The following is an 18,197-nucleotide window of genomic DNA, read 5'->3' on the forward strand; positions in this document are numbered from 1 at the left end:
TTTTTCTTTGCTAGAATATAGTGTGCTGAGACCACAAGGATAAAAGAACTACAAGAATTGGCTTTTCCAAGTAAAAAAGCAAAACAAAACACTTTTTTTTTCTTTTATTCCCCGGTGAATTCCACTAGGGGTTTTATGTTCTTTAATCCTTAAAGATGTTACATGATCCTTGTGAAGGGAGAACAGCTCAGGTTAGTTGGGGGTGATGGGAAAGGTATGGCTGATAAAGACACACAGAGTATATAGAAGTTTTCTTTTTAGGCAGAATACACATCAACTCAGAGAATTTGAGAGTGAAATTGAGACTTCGACTTTTTTTTTTTTTTTTTTTTTTGAGACCGAGTCTCGCTCTGTCGCCCAGGCTGGAGTGCAGTGGCGCAATCTCAGCTCACTGCAACCTCCGTCTCCCAGGTTCACGCCATTCTACTGCCTCAGCCTCCCGAGTAGCTGGGACTACAGGCACCCACCACCACGCCTGGCTAATTCTTTTGTATTTTTAGTAGAGACGGGGTTTCACCATGTTACCCAGGATGGTCTCAATCTCCTGACCTCGTGATCCACCCGCCTCAGCCTCCCAAAGTGCTGGGATTACAGGTGTGAGCCACTGCGCCCAGCCAAGTTTTTTTTTTTTCTTTGCTACATTTGTATTAGTTTTTCCCATCACCTTCTGCATCCCAGCTGTTCCTTTCCGGTACAGGTTAAATCATCTTTTCTTATAGCAGACTGTATGTGACCAATAAACCTCTGCTGACACAAACAAGCCTTGGGATTTATCACGAACTGGGGTGGGGGGAACTGCTCTCCCTCTGAGACATGGTGACAGATAGCCAGCCTGCCTCTCCTCTGGCACTGGGACCACTCAGCCTTTTCTTCTGGGCCAACCTCATATATCAGTGGCTAGATGCAGGTTTCCCTTGAAAGAGAGTATGAACAATCTAGGCTAATACCTAGGACCCCTCTTTCTATCTCTTAGTCAAGATTTCTTACACTGACATATGTTGAGATTACAGTTTTTACTGTAAAAGACCTAGCCAAGGAAAGCTGCTGTAATTTACAGCAGGCTTGCAGGGAAACAGCCGATGGATGATCATTAATTTAAACTGTAAATAAGATCCTGCTTTATTCTGGACTCTGATCCCCGGTAGTGCCCCTAACAAGCTGCCTGCAAAGGCAAGGCATGAAGCCTGCTGTTTCCAACATGATGATTGAAGAACTGCTCTTGTCTGCACAAACGGCTAAAAATAGCTATAAGAATGTGAAGGCAAAACAGGTTTCGGGGAATGCAGAGAGTTACCCTGATGTTGTCAGTTTTATTCCAGTTGCTCCCACTAGTGTGAAAAGCAGCGAGAAGTATCTAGTACAAAAGATTTTGACTTGCTAGATAGCACCCCGGAGACCTGAGAGAATTAATACAACTTTTTAAAGGAGTCTGCCCTTTTCACTGGAGGATAGCTTAAGTCCTAGAAGAATTGGAGCAAATGTGAGCACTGCCTTTGTTCTGCATAATTAACAGAGCCTGAAATTTCTTTCTTCTTTTTGTTTTAACATAAATTCTCATTGATTGGAGAAAATATATTCACACTTTAAAATGTTGTGCAAGTACTATCTCTTTGATTCAAATATGTCCTTTGGGTGGGCGGAGTACATATTTCATGGTGATAAATTCACCTCATAAGTAGAAAAACTGTGCACAAATATACTGCGATGTCAACTTTATTGATTTCTGTACCATTGTTAAGACCTTCATCGTCCTCCAATATTTCTTAAATCTATCAGCATCTCAGAAAGTGACCATGAAGGTCTCATCTATCTATAGAGGAAAAGATTCCTTCCTTTAGGTTCACTCATAACATTGTGATTTAAACAGCTCAGAACCACCTCTGCTCTGAAGGGTAACAGTCCCAGAGAAAGCCATTCCCTCATAGTCATGCACAGGGACTTCTCTTTTTGTAGAACTAGGTTGTGTCAAGTCTTAAGAACAGTAAAATGCCCATGGCTAAATGCCCTTTTAAACGTCCTTCAGATAACTATGGACTAATTATGCAGCCTGATTCATGGTATATTGACTTGAGTGGATTTGATGGTTAGGCTCTTTGCTGTGTTATTACCTCTCTGCTTCCCTTCCAGTATTAGCAGCTATATCTGGACTTGAGCATCTCACTCCTTAAGTCCTGCTCCTGAAAACAATCCTGGAGTTTCTGGATCATCACCATATATTCTGCAGCTACAGAAAAACCTATAGTCAGATTTGATATTTGGCATCTTTTTTTTTTTTCATGTTTCTCTCTAACAGCATCAATGAAACAGAGACTATCATTGATTACTCTGAGGTCTCTTCCAGGCATAAATTTCTTCCATTTTCCTATATTACTTTACAAATGGAGAAAATGTAAATGATTCACCCAGAGTCACTTGTTAGGTGGAAGTAGATTCAAGGCAGGGACTTAGATTTCTGAATCTTAGTTCAGGGATCTTTCAATTACAAAACGTCATGCCACATTTAGTACTAGAATATAGGACCTCTGAGGATGAGTTGCTGGCTTATTTCTCTTTATATCCTACAGTGCATAGCACATTGCCTAGCATACAGTTTGTTGACTGTTAAATTAAATTTGCTAAAAATCTGAACTAGAAGAAAAATCAAGAGAGACTGTAAAAATCAATACAAAGCCAACAAACAACTAAATTTCATCATAAAAATAAAAGATATAAGTTCAGTTCCTTAATTTGGGACTGCATACAGCAGATCAAAATTGTTTAAACATAATTGTTGATGAAGTAACCAGACAGTAAAGGGAAGATAGGAATGTTTGGGTATAGTCCTAAATTTGTGAGGCTGACATTATTGGTTGTGTGGTACTGTGGCCATCAGCCACACACGGCTATATCAATTTAAATTAATTAAAATTAAATGAAATTTAAAATCCAATTACTCAGTAACACTAGCCATATTTCAAATACTCAAAAGCCATAAACTGTTAATGTCTAAAGTACAGGAGAGCTTAGAAGAAAATTTCGATCATAAAGTTCTGCTGGACACTGCAGGAAGAAAAAATAATGAAGTGAAGAGAAAACATTAATTAAGATTTTACTATTCTGTGCTAAGCATTTGAAATGCCTAATTTCATATAATCCTTAAAACTTCCCGCATGAGGTAGGTACTATAACTGTCCCCCTTTTAAACTGAATCCAACTGTGCTTGGAGAGATTAAGTAAGTCACCATGCTTATATACTTGGTAATCAGTTTAGCTGGGTTTTCTCTCTTCTTCTTACTCCAGAGTCTATGCTCAACTGAAAAGTTATGCTGCTTCTACTGAAGAACTTGAAATGCTTACAGTCAGAGTAAACATTACACTTTACATTAGTGGTTCTTAATCCTAGATACCTATCAGAAGCATCTGGGGAGCTTTATCAAAGTTACCTGAGCCCTAATCCAGAGCAACAGTGGTGGGGTCAGAGCTTGCACATTTGGGGACCATTTTTGACATGCGGCTAGAATTGAGAGTGTACCTTTTGACATGTAGCCAGAATTGAGAGTGATTGCTTAAGAGATATTTTCATCACCTTCCATGGTCCAGATGGCAAAATGCAGACCCTACCCAAGGTCACTAACAGTAGCTAATGAAAAATCTGAGATGAGAACATAGACATCAGTGCTACCTTCATAACACATTATGGTTTAGGGTATGTTAATGAATGACACATTTCTATTTCCTGATTAATACTATTAGCTCATGTAACCTATGTACTACTTAGCAATTGTATGTCAGAATTCAAAATTTGATAATGCAAGTTTACAAAAACGAAGGTATAGATGTAATACCACTCTCCTTCTGGGACAAATAAATGTCTTTCTCATTTAAAAGCAATATTTTCTTCCTAAAAAATGATGTATCTGAGGAGTAGATAAGCTCTCTTAATAGGAGACGTATGACATAGTGGAAAAAGTATGACTGCTAACCAAGACGCCTTAATTCTAGTCCTAATTATGGCCATAACTCTGCAATGGGCACAAACTATTTCTTTCCTCTGAATCTCAGTTTTCTTACTGGTAAAATAACAGTGTTGTATATGATGATCTCCAAGGCTTCTTGAAGCTAAGATCCATGCTCAGAAGGGACTAATCTTATCACTCTTTCCAAGCTACTCTATTCTGTTAAATGCATTGCATTCATCCTGACATGTGTGCAGACTGAACAAACTTTAAAAATGAAACTTCCTATGTGCTGTAGGACAATGCATTCACTTAAATTCTAGTTAATCTATTTGTTCCATGTCAAGGAAAAACTGGGACATCAGATGAAAATCCATCTTTTCTGCTGTCTTGTCAAGACTCATTCTGACTCTTGTGATTGACTGGTCAGAACTCTTACTAGAGAGTCAGCAGCATCCACCCAACAAGACTCATTCTTTGTAGCTGCCTTTTGGAAATGGTAATGATCTACCTATCCCTCGCCCTCTTACATTCACAGCTGCTGATCTGAAAATTATGATGTGTCAAACATTTTACAACCTTAACATCCATCAACCCATCTTTACATTTCTAATCCCAGCTTAACTGTAATGGATTTTTAGGTAGCTAGAGCGGTTAGCCACCCAAGACAGAAGTCACATCATGAATGAGTAGCATGCTGAATATACATTTCTTACCTTACGCTTGTTGGTAGGACACACATAGAGATAGCTCAAAATGGTTTTCAAACCAACTTTATCATTCAGCTTCTCATAGGTTGTTCCATAATCGGTTGACCTATAATTCAAAAAGAGCATTAATGAGGACAGAAGTATACGTCATTTGGCTGATGTCAGTATAATGCATGCTTTACATAGTAGAACGGCTCTCAGGAGGTTTCTCAATGATTCATGTAGTAGATAATGATGCTTAATTATGTACACAGTAACATCATGTGAGTGGTTAAAATTTGCATTTAAATTGAATTGGTAAAAATTAAAACTCCATCTCTCTATTGCTCCTTAATGTACGCACATTGCATAAAGAATGTGGTTAATTTAAAAAGATTAAGAGATGAAGGTGTCCCTTGATTTGATCAAAGAATTAAAGAGTTTTTAGTCAGATATGACATTTCCAAACTTTTATGTTTGGCACAGTAGAAAAGCAGGTTCTCCCGATTTATCTACAAATTGTGTTTTCTTTCATGAGTCAGGGAATATATGGTAGGCCAGTCCCTTCAAAGGTCAGTCAGTCTTTTCTTATTATTTAAGAGCAAGAAAATGTCTCAATAATAAGTGAGATTTCATGAATTTCATACTCCCTAGCCTTTTCCAGTGTTAAGCAATCCTGAGTCAGGAGGACGTGACTTCTCGACACTGACTCTGTTTTTCCTATAGAGCCTCTCAACTTTAGCCATTGGTCAATAAATTATTCACTCAGATTAAATAAATTGCTTTTAATTGCCTTCTCTATGAAGGTCTACTCTATTTCAGAATTTTAATCTTATTATATCATCATGACAACTATGTACAGTAGGGATTATTATCTGTCTTTGATGAAAATGGCTGAACTTCAGTGACTTGTTCAAAGAAATTTAAAAAATTCCCTGATAAATGGACAGCTAGAAATTGAATTCAGGTATTTTAGCCTAAGCCCCATGCTGCTTTCATTACACCTGAGCTTTTTTTTTTTTTCCTTTTTTTAAAAAAAATAATTTAAAGAATACAGGGCTGGGCACAGTGGCTCACGCCTGTAATACCACCACTTTGGGAAACCAAGACGGGTGAATCCACTTGAGGTCAGGAATTCGAGACCAGCCTGGCCAACATTGTGAAACTCCTTCTCTATCAAAAATACAAAAATTAGCCTGGCCTGATGGCACACGCCTGTAGTCCGAGCTACTTGGGAGGCTGAGGCACAAGAATCACTTGAAACCAGGAGGCGGAGGTTGTAGTGAGCCGAGATCACACCACTGCACTCCAGCCTGGACCACAGAGCAAGACTCTGTTTCACAACCAAAAAAGGCCAGGCACAGTGGCTCACATCTGTAATCTCAGCACTTTGGGAGGCTGAGGCGGGCAGGTCACGAGGTCAGGAGTTTGAGACCAGCCTGGCCAACATAGTGAAACCCTGTCTCTACTAAAAATACAAAAATTAGCCAAGCATGGTGGCAGGCGTTTATAATCCCAGCTACTCGGGAGGCCAAGGCAGGAGAACTGATTAAACCCGGGAGGTGGAGGTTGCAGTGAGCCAAGATCGTGCCACTGCACTCCAGCCTGGGTGGAGTCTTGTCCAGAGCAAGACTCCGTCGCAAAAAAAAAAAAAAATAAATAAATAAAAAGGAGATAGACATAAAAAGATATAAAATTTCCTCTCAGCTTTTCTTAGGAGATTGTTGATAAAATTCATTCATTCATTCATTCACATTTGTAGTGCTCCTAAGACGTATCAGACAGTGTTGCTAAGTGCAAGGACATAGCACACAGCGTCTACTCTCAAGTATGTCACAATTTTATTTGAAAGAAAGAAATATAAAAAAATATTTAGAATATGTTAAGTGCAAAGATAGAGATATGAGTTAACAATGCTTAGAAATTAAAGTTGATTTAATTAGAAAAACACAAAAATTGTAATCATCTTAATTAATTTCTGAAACTGGTAAAGGTTACAAATTCCTATAGGCCATAACGACTAAGCAGAATTGTGTGTTAACAACCTCACTACCATCCATTCACTATATACCGTGGACCAACCACTGGAGCAAGAAAGCTGCATAAAAGTGATCCTGGAGCTAGGAATTAAGGATTTATTCTGGCTGGAGATTCAAGATATTTCTTTCTAAAATTTATACATAGATGGCAAACAGAAAACGGTCAGCACTTTAAAGGATTTAGATGCCATTCCTAATCGCTGAGGAACAAAGTACTACGCAAAACTTCTTGAAAGAGCTATGAACCTTGAAAATGGGTAAGTTTAGAAAACAAAATTAGAGCATCACAGACTAGATGTTACCTTTGTAACAAAAATATATACCTGGCTTATTTCAGTACCAGTCTCTGCACTACTATAATCAAACACACATTAGCTTGATAGTCAAGAATATTTGAGGAGCATTCCAGAACTATTTCACAGGATATCTTATTAATGAATCACAACAAAACTTCTTAACATCTTCCTTCCAAACCTATCTTTTTCTCCAAAATTCATAGCTTATTTGAGGGAATTCCCTGGTATTCTCTAAGGAATATCTAAGATTTCTTTCCTAGCCCAGTCCACTTTTTTTTTTTTTTCTTTTTCGAGATGGAGTCTCATTTTGTCACCCAGGCCGGAGTGCAGTTGGGTGATCTCGGCTCATGGCAACCTCCGCCTTCTGGGTTCAAGCGATTCTCCTGTCTCAGCCTCCCAAGTAGCTGGGATTACAGGCACACATCATCACATCCAGCTAATTTTTGTATTTTTAGTAGAAATGGGGTTTCACCATGTTGGTCAGGCTGGCCTTGAACTCCTGACCTTAGGTGATCCACCCGCCTCATCCTCTCGAAGTGTTGGGATTACAGGCGTGAGCCAAGGCACCCGGCCCCTAGTCCACTCTTGGTGTTTTGTCTTTTTTTCCATTCTTATCTTAACCTCCTGAGTCAACATTCTCTTTCTTGTGTGTCTCCCGCATCTTGCTAGCCTTACTCTGCCTCCTTTTATTGTACAGTTTTTTTCTATTCATTATTCTGAACAATACTCACAAGTTCCAGAACAAAAAAAACAGATGCAAAATCTACCTGGGGGCGGGCGATGGTGGGAGAAGAATGAAACGTGTAAATACTTCTACATTAATAAATTTAGCCTGATATAGGTGGAAATCAGTAAGACTACATGAGAGACGAGAGAATGGTTCAATTTTCCTAGTGGAATAATGAAAAAAGAGACTAAAAAAGTAGGAACTAGTCTATAGTGTGATGAGTTTCTTATAATTTCTATTAACTTGATCCCTGAGCTACTCGATGAATATTTTTACATTTAAAAAAACTAGCAATAGAAAGGCAAATGAGGATTATATTATAAGGATGCTACATACAATCATCCTTATTTGCATGTGTGTGTGTTTGTGTGGGTGGGTGAGTGGGTGCGTATTAAACTCTAATCCCAATATGACAAGTTGGCAATAGAGTGACTTAGTCAGATTTACATTAGCAACGTTTTTTTCAGAAAGCTTACACTATGTTATTGGACATTTTTATCTTATTGTAACATAATTCATCCACCAATCCAGATCCCTCAAGGTATCTATCATTATTTTTTGGTGCCATCTCTTGTTTCTTGATTTTACAAAGCTCAAAAGTTAACCCAAATTTTGATAATTCTCCACTCGAGCAGAATTGCATATTTAAACATCATGGCTTTGTAATAAGCAATTGATAGAGAGAAAATGACGCATTTTCACACATCCAAGTGGCATAGATTAGCGGGTGTCCAAGGGTCTCCCAAAGAACTAGAATTAGATAGAGTGTTGACAACTTTCATCAGTAGAACCAACAATCAGCTGGTGTACATTGGTATGGTGGTACAGAAGTAAAAATAGTAAATACTTTCAAACCAGTTGATAAATAGTTACTGCACCAAGTTCTCTGCGTAGTTGTTCCTCTGAGCCTTATCACCTATGGTCTCTCACTCAGGGGCCTCTCAAGTTTCCTCACAGTCTAGCAATCAAAAGATTGAGGCCTGGCACAGCAGAGATCCTCAAAAAACTTGCTCCAGCACCAAGACCAACACACCTGTGCTGATCTGTCCATGCCTTTGCCAATCAGGCTGCTCCCCAGTGGGGGACACAGTGACCTTGGGTTGGCACTGCATCATGGAAGACAATTTCTTTCTTTTGTTATTATTATTATTATTATTTTTTGAGAAGGAGTCTCACTCTGTCACCCAGGCTGGAGTGCAGTGGCACAATCTCGGCTCACTGCAAGCTCCACCTCCCGGGTTCACGCCGTTCTCCTGCCTCAGCATCCCGAGTAGCTGGGACTACAGGCGCCTGCCACCACACCCAGCTAATGTTTTGTATTTTTAGTAGAGACGTGTTATTCACCGTGTTAGCCAGGATTGTCTCGATCTCCTGACCTTGTGATTCACCCGCCTCAGCCTCCCAAAGTGCTGGGATTACAGGCGTGAGCTACCGTGCCCGGCCATGGAAGGCAATTTGTAGTGCCCATCTGTCAGTCCTGATTCACAGCTAAGAGATGCTTCCAGTTCTAGTTGCACATTCATGGGAGCTGTAGTCTCCTATGGACATGAGCTCCAAAAGAGCAGAGGATGCTTTTTGCCCAACAAAGAGGTTGGGAAGCAGACTGGCTGGTGAGCTGATGTGCTGGTTAAATATTTTAACTATCATCCCTAGGTATGGGAGAGGATATTTTCCAAGAACAAAAAGTATTAAGAAATATGTGATTAGGCAACATTTAATGTTCCTTTACTTCATAACTTTTCACAAACTATATTATTCTAATATACATTGAACCTCTTAAAAGCATATTTCATGTGACATTTTCCAAACATATTTGATGATAGGATCCATTCTTGAGGGATATCTAATGAGATTAGTGTTCTGAGCAACACACTTGGGGAAGCATGAGATCAAAGACAAAGAAAGAAAAAGAAAGGTATGGATCTTAATTTCGCAAGAAAGAGGAACTATAAAAGTATCTTAAATGAAAATTGCAAACAGAAATGCCAGCCTGTACTAACCATAAAGTGACTACTGTTGTAATAGAAAAACAAAAAACAAAAAAAGGAAAGGATCTTAAAATGTGTATCTTAAATAGCCATAATTAAGATGCGACATATGCAGCCTTGAATTCTTCACTTGTACCATTTTTAAAAAATCATTTCAAAGCAAGCATTTTTATTTTCAGGCTTTGTTTACAGGTTGACTTATCTATAAATGAAAATGAGAGCTTCTGTCAACACCTACACTGTGCCAGAAGAAGCTAAAAGCTTAACAAAATAAGCATTCTATGAAAATAAATATATGCAAGTGATTAAATTAAGGCTTACTTTCTTCTGCTTTTGATCTTTAATCCTTACACTACTGTTTTTACAAATATATCTTAGTGGCTTTTAGAACATTTGAAAGTATGTCTCTATTTAAGTATTTACTATATACATAGAGCTGAAATAAGTTGCTCTGCGGAGTTCAGAAACCACCATCTGAGGCATCCCAACTGCCTTCCAAGAGGTTATGATCTTTTTGAGGTGGCAAAATCTCCTATCACACTTGGAAAAAGGATCAGTATAGGATACAGCTAGTTTCCACAGGAGTTGCAGAAATGCAATGTGTGACTGGATTTCCTTCATTATAATCTTATGCCATCAAATGGGATCCTAAATAAACACAGAATCATTGTAATCTAAATTAACCCATAAGCACAATGATTGGCACAGAAGCAAACTATAAATGATGGCTTTTGTTACTCATTTTCTGACATTTTTTTCTTGATTGTTTTTGGTGTTCTTTGCTCAATACTTACTAAAACGTATAATGCGAACTCTCAAGGAAAACCCCAATCACTGAAAATAATTTTGAGTTAGGTTGCTTAGAAGAAAAGACATTCATAAAGCAATTACAACATTTTAAAAATGTAGCATAATTTTGTCTATCATATCTTGAAGGATATGTGCTAGTAGTTCTACGTGGTACTTGGATCACAGAGTTAATGGTAAGAACTGGAATATAAGAATTAAAGATTCCACACTCTGCTTCTATAATAATTATGTCAGAATTCCATTGCTGAATAGACCATTATGCTTAAAAATCCTAAAAGAAGCCGGGTGTGATGGCTCATGTCTGTAATCCCAGCACTTTGGGAGGCCGAGGTGGGTGGATCAACTGAGGTCGGGAGTTCGAGACCAACCTGACCAACATGGAGAAGCCCCATCTCTACTAAAAATACTAAATCAACCGAACGTGGTGGCTTATGCCTGTAATCCCAGCTACTCAGGAGGCTGAGGCAGGAGAATCGCTTGAACCCAGAAGGCGGAGGTTGCGGTCAGCTGAGATTGTGCCATTGCACTCTAGCCTGGGCAACAAGAGCGAGACTCCATCTTAAAAAAATAAATAAATAAATAAATAAAATAAAATAAAATAAAATCCTAACAGATAACATCATAACAATGAATGCTCCTTGAGTACATACAATGTTATCTGAGCTCTTCACATGCAGAATCCTATGAGATGGACACTGATATTAATATCACGTTACAAATAAGGAAGACTAAAAAGTGTAACCAGCCTGCTTAAGACTAAAGAACTTGGGAGGTGCACTGGGCGTGATGGCTCACGCCTGTAATCCCAGCACTTTGGGAGGCCGAGGCGGGCGGATCACGAGGTCAGGAGATCGAGACCATCCTGGCTAACACGGTGAAACCCCGTCTCTACTAAAAATACAAAAAATTAGCTGGGTGTGGTGGCAGGCGCCTGTAGTCCCAGCTACTCGGGAGGCTGAGGCAGGAGATTGGCACGAGCCCGGGAGGCGGAGCTTGCAGTGAGCCGAGATTGCAGCACCGCACTCCAGCCTGGGCGACAGAGCGAGGCTAGGTCTCAAAAAAAAAAAAAAGATCTTGGGAGGTGCTGAGTGCGCACTGGCTGGCATCCTTAACTCCATACTGCCGTGCCTCTGTCAAAAGCCACCGGGAGAAATTTGCAGTTAAGGAGATGTATTCAGAAAACCTAGTTGAGCATTTTTTAGTAAAAGAAACATTAACTAAAACTCTTTGAGGTTGTATATGGTGTAGACCAAAGCCTGGCTTTTCTTTATACCTATTAAAAGGCAGACCTGCCAGGGAAAATTGATTAAATTAAAAAAGAAAAGTATAAGCAGAAACTCTCACAAGGATTTATGAGGAAAAGAAGGTATATCCTTTATCTGATCCAGCCTGACTCCTGTGAAGGCTGAAAATATGCACAAAGTGATTGGGCTCAACCAGTTAATGACTTGATGATGCCTCATTAAGATTAGCAAAATATCTCAGTCTAACAGAAAAAGCAAGTTCTCGAAGCAAAACACAACTGGAATCAGTCACTCACTGTTACCCATTGCAGTGCCTACACGACCTAGTTGGACTCCTAGCCCACTTATGTTGCCCAGTGCAATGCCAATATGTCAAAACTAGATTCCTATTCAGCTTTAACTCTGCTTATTTTTAGCAAACAGGATGTCTGTGGTCAGGAGTTCCTTCTTAGAAATAAGCCAGCTGAAGTTAGCAAAATCCACAACTGCAGCTTACTCAACCTCTGAAGAACTTCTAGCTTCATTATAATCCAATTTCCATGCTGAATGACACTCCCACCAGTATCATGACAGTTGACAGTCACCATGACAATGACTGGAGGAGACCAAGAAAAAATAGAAAAGAGGCAGCTCCTTGATTCCAGGAAAGTCTCAGTCCCTTCAAAAGAAAAGCATAAATATTCCTCCCCTTGCTCTTCAACTCAACCCCCTATGTTAAAGATACCCTGTATTTGTAAGTGCCTGGTTCTCAGGAGCTGGGAAATTAATTTATGAGCTATGTTCCCACTTCTCCAATTCCATGATGATTGAATAAAGACAGTACTACTTGACACTCACTTTCAGTTTTGTGTATTGGCTTTTGCAACACCAAACAGGAAAAAGCTCCCTTTGGGGTAACTGAGACCCCCCAATAACATCACTATCTAGTAGGCAGTCAGTGCCCTGGTTTCTACAGCAAATAAATCTCTCAGTACTCCACAGAATTTCATGTATAATTTGCATTCCAATTGTCACCTAATAGGATTGCAACATAATTGTTAGCTGCCTGATACCCAATCCCTCTCTTTTCTCTGCCTCCTCCCCACTCCACTCACATTCCAGCCTTGTCCCTTCACTTGGAAAGCTTTTTTCCCAGATACCTAATAGACAACTGTCTTATTGCTTTCTGAACAATGCTCATGTTGTATGAAGTGACAGCCTCCCTCACCCACCCCTCAGCACACTCTGCACTTCCTAGGTGCCCTTATTTTCTGTTCACAATATTTATCCCCATCTGATAGATTTTTACTTATTTTTATTGTGTCTTTCTCCATGGAAACAGGGCTGATGTCTGTTTTGTTCACAGATGTCTTCCTAGCACTCAGAACAGCGCCCTGGGCACAGTAGGCACTATTTGCTTTTGACTTCTTGCTAGCCTGATGGATGCTTGCTTTTCTTGTGTTAATCAGTGGACTTCCACGAAATAAAAATTGAGAAGCTCATATGATTTGGCAAGGGCTTTTGGCTACAATAGCCCCTGCTGTTAGAAGATACAATCAGCTGTGTGGAAAGAAGGGACACTAGGATGGTGACTAGGTTCTATGCCCTCTACTTTTTTTGAATTAATAATCTTGGTTTTTAGAGCAGTTTCAGGTCCACAGCAAAACAGAGTGGAAAATAAGTAGTTCTCATATAGCCCATCCCTACACATGCATAGCTTCCCCTATTATCAATATCCTCCTTCAGAGTGTTACGTTTGTTACAATCAAAGAACCTATAACGAAGCATAATGATCACCCAAAGTCCACAGTTTACATTAGGGTACATTCTTGGTGTTATACATTCCATGGGTTCTGACAAATGCATAATGACATGTATCCACCACTTGACATCATAGAGAATAGTTTCACTAGGTCGAAAATGCTTGGTCCTCTTCCTATTCATTCTTCTTATTCCCCTAACCCATAGTAACCACTGATCTATTTGCCCTCTCCATAGTTTTGCCCTTTCTAGAATGTCATATATAGGCATACCTTGTTTTATTGCACTTCACTTTATTTTACTTTGCAAATATTACATTTTTTACGAATTGGAATTTTGTGGCATCTTGCAGGAAGCAGGTCTATTGGCACCATTTTTCCAATAGCATGTGCTCACTTCATGTCTCTGTGCTACATTTTGGTAGTTCTTGCAATATTTCAAACTTTTCCGTTATTATTATATCTGTTATGGTGATCTGTGATCAGTGATCCTTGATGTTTCTATTATAATCATTTTGGGGTGCCCTGAACCATGCCCATGTAAGATGGCAAATTTAATCAATAAATATTATGTGTGTTTTGACTGCTCCACCAACCAGCCATCCACTACCCCTTTCTCCCTCCTTCTCTTTCCTCCCACCCCCTCAGGCCTCCCTGTTGCCTGAGATAAATGATATTGAAATTAGGCCAATGAATAACTCTGCAATGTCTTCTAAGTGTTCAAGTGAAAGGGGGAGCTGCACATCTCTCACATTAAATAAAAAGCTAGAAATGATTAAACTTGGTGAGGAAGACATGTCAAAAGGCAAGACAGGGCAAAAGCTGGGCCTCTTGTCAAACAGTTAGTGACGCTGTGACTGCAAAGAAAAAGTTGTTGAAGAAAATTAAAGGTGTTACTCCACTGAACACAAGAATAAGAAAGTCAAACAGGTTTATTGCATATGGAGAAAGTTTTAGTGGTCTGGCTAGAAGATCAAACCAGCTACAACATTTCCTTAAGCCCAAAACATAATCCAGAGCAAGGCCATAATTTTCCTTAACTCTATAAAGGCCAAGAGGTGAAGAAGCTGTGAAAGAAAAGTTTCAAGCTAGCAGAATTTGGTTCACGAGGTTTAAGGAAAAAAGCCTTCTCTATAACGGGTAAGTGCAAAGTGAAGCAGCAAGTGCTGATACACTGCATCAGGTTATACAGAAAATCTAGCTAAGATCATTGATGAAGGTGGCTACAGTAAACAACAGATGCTCACTGTAGAGGAAACAACATCCAATCAAAAGATAATTCCATTAGAATTTCAAAGCTAGAGAGAAGTAGTCAATGCTGGCTTCAGAGCTTTGAGGGACAAGCTGACTTTCTTGTTGGGGGCTAATGCAATTGGTGACTTTCAGTTGAAGTCAATGCTCTTTATTCTTTCTGAAAATCCTGGAGTCCATAAGAATTATCCTAAATCTATTCTCCCTGTGCTCTATACATGCAGCAATGAAGTCTGAATGACAGCACATCTGTTTACAGTATGGCTTACTGGATATTTTAAGCCCATTATTGAGACCTATTGCTCAGATAAAAAGATTCCTTTCAAAATATGACTGCTCACTGATAATGTACCTAGTCATCCATGAACTCTGATGGAGATGTACAAGGAAATGGATGTTGTTTTCATGCCTGCTAACACAACATCCATTCTGTAGTCCATGGATCAAGGAGTAATTTTAATTTTTAAGTAGTATTATTTAAGAAATACACTTTGTAAGGCTACAGCTTCCATAGATAGTGATTCCTCTGACAGATCTGGGGGCAAAATAAATTGAAGGGATTTATTTTGGAAGGGATTCACCATTCTAGAAGCCATTAAGAACATTCATGATTTATGGGAGGAGATGAAAATACCAACATTCACAGGAACTTGGAAGAACTTAATTCCATTACTCATGGATGACTTTGAGGGGTTTGAGACTTAAGTGGAGAAAGTAACTGTACATGTGGTGACCATAACAAAATAATTAAAAGTGGAGCTTGAAGATGTGAGTGAATTGCTGTAATCTCATGATCAAACTTGAACCAATGAGGAGTTGCTTCTTATGGATAAGCAAAGAATGTGGCTTCCTGAAATGGAATCTATTCCTGGTGAATGTGGTGTAAACATTGTTGAAATGAGAACAAAGAATTTAGAATATTAAATAAACTTAGTTGATAAAGTAATGGCAGGATGTGAGAGAATGAACTCCAATTTTCAAAGAAGCCCTACCATGTGTACAATGATATCAAAACAGTATTGCATGCTACAGAGAAATTTTTCATGAAAGGAACAGTCGATTCATGTAGGAAACTTTATTGTTACCTTATTTTAAGAAATTGCCGAGCCACCTTAATCTTCCGCAAACATCACTGTGATTAGTCAGCAGTCATCAATATCAAGGCAAGACCCTCCACCAGCAAAAAGATTATAATTCACTGAAGGCTCAGATAATAATTCACATTTTTTAGTTATATTATATATATATATATATATATATATATATTTTTTTTTTTTTTTGGATGGAGTCTTCCTCTGTCGCCAGGCTGGAGTGCAGTGGCATGATCTTGGTTCACTGCAACCTGCACCTCCCAGGTTCAAGTGAGTCCCCTACCTCAGCCTCCTGAGTAGCTGGGACTACAGGCACGCGCCACCATGCCCCGCTAATTTTTTGCATTTTAATAGAGACGGAGTTTCACCACGTTGGCCAAGATGGTCTAGATCTCCTGACCTCATGATCCGCCTGCCTCGGCCTCCAAAAGTGTTGGCATTACAGGCATGAGCCACCCTGCCCAGCCATAAAATATTTTTAATTAAGATATGTACATTGGTGGCCAGGTGCAGTGGCTCACGCCTGTAATGCCAGCACTTTGGGAGGCTGAGGAGGGCAGATCACTTGAGGTCAGGAGTTTGAGACCAGCTGGGCAACATGGTGAAACCCCATCTCTACTAAAAATACAAAAATTAGCCTGGTGTGGTGGCATGCGCCTGTAATCCCAGCTACTCGGGAGGCTGAGGTGGGAGAACTGCCTGAACTCAGGAGGTGGAGGTTGAAATGAGCCAAGATCACACTATTGCACTCCAGCCTGGGCGACAGAGCGAGACTCCATTTCAATAAAATACACATACACACACACACACACACATTGTTTTTCTAGACATAATGCTATTACACACTTAATAGACTGTAGTATAATATAAACATAACTTTTATATGCACTGAGAAACCAAAAATTCATTCACTTGCTTTATTGTGATATTCGGTTTATTGCAGTTGTCTGGAATCAAATCCACAGTATCTGAGGTATGCCTGTAGTTGAAATCATACAGCATCTAGCCTGTTCAGATTGGCTTCTTTCACTTAGTGATATAAATCTCAGCTTCCTCCATGCCTTTTCATGGCTTGATAGCTTTTTTTCTAAGTGCTGAATAATGTCCCATTGTCTGGGTGCACCATAGTTTCCAGTCACCTGCTGATCTCAGTAAATCTCAGTTGCTTCCAAGTTTCGACAATTACAAATAAAACTTCTATAAACATCCATGTGCAGAATTTTGTGTAAACATGTTTTCAACTCCTTTGGATAAATATCAAGGTATGTGATTGTTGGACTGTATATTGAGTATATTTGTTTTGTAAGAAACTGCCAAACTGTCTCCCAAAGTGACTGTATCATTTTGCATTCTGACCAGCAGTGAATCAGAGTTCCTGTTGTTTCACATCCTTGTTGGCATTTGGTGTTCTCAGTGTTTTAGATTTTGCCCACTTTAATAGGTGTATAGCAGTGTATCATTTTTTTTATTTGTAATTCCCTAAAGACATACGAGGTTTAACATATTTTATATGCTTACTGGACATCTGTATATGTTATTATTTTATCATTTTATTTATTTTTGTTTTTTGAGACAGAGTCTCACCTCGTCACCCAGGTGGAGTGCAATGGCGTGACCTTGGCTCACTGCAACCGCCATTTCCCAGGTTCAAGTGATTCTCCTGCCTCAGGGTCCCGAATAGCTGGGATTACCCTTGTGCACCACCAGGCCCGGCTAATTTTTGTATTTTTAGTAGAGACAGGGTTTCGCCATGTTGGCCAGGCTGGTCTCGAACTTCTGACCTCAGGTGATCTGCCCACCTCGGCCTCCCAAAGTGCTGGAATTACAGGCGTGAGCCATTGTGTCTGGCCTATTCTTTCATGAGATGTCTGTTCAGGCTCCTTGTCATTTTTAAAAAATGGCTTTAAATATAAATTTCTTAACGTTGAGTTTTCTTTTTGTTTTTTTGAGATGGAGTTTCACTCGTTTCCCAGGCTGGAGTGCAATGGTGCGATCTCAGCTCACTGCAACCTCCCCCTCCCGGTTTCAAGCAATTCTCCTGCCTCTGCTTCCTGAGTAGCTGGGATTACAGGCATGTGTCACCATGCCCGGCTAATTTTGTATTTTTAGTAGAGACGGCATTTCACCATGTAGGCCAGGCTGGTCTTGAACTCCTGATCTCAGGTGATCCGCCCACCTCGGCCTCCCAAAGTGCTGGGATTACAAGGCATGAGCCACTGTGCCTTGTTGTGCCCTTACTGTTGAGTTTTAAGAGTTTTGTGCATGTGTGTGTGTATTTCCCCAATTTACTGATATGATTGACAAATGTAACTGTATTTAAGGTATACAATATAATGTTTTCATATAGGATACATTCTGAAATAATTACCACAATCTACTTAATTATAT

The 18,197-nt window shown here is 39.5% G+C and overlaps 1 protein-coding gene across 5 annotated transcripts in view; it reads right to left on the reverse strand.

Moving 5' to 3' along the window:
- Nucleotides 1-18,197, reverse strand: part of SORCS1 (sortilin related VPS10 domain containing receptor 1) — a 589,960-nt gene that overhangs the window by 256,721 nt on the left and 315,042 nt on the right. For all 5 annotated transcript variants that reach the window (XM_054503115.1, XM_054503113.1, XM_054503114.2 and 2 more), the window contains exon 3: nt 4,652-4,751. In XM_054503115.1, the coding sequence (XP_054359090.1) occupies nt 4,652-4,751 (100 nt within the window). The remainder of the gene's footprint in view (nt 1-4,651; nt 4,752-18,197) is intronic.

Source organism: Pongo pygmaeus, chromosome 8 (genome assembly GCF_028885625.2).
Source record: "Pongo pygmaeus isolate AG05252 chromosome 8, NHGRI_mPonPyg2-v2.0_pri, whole genome shotgun sequence".
Taxonomy (NCBI): domain Eukaryota; kingdom Metazoa; phylum Chordata; class Mammalia; order Primates; family Hominidae; genus Pongo; species Pongo pygmaeus.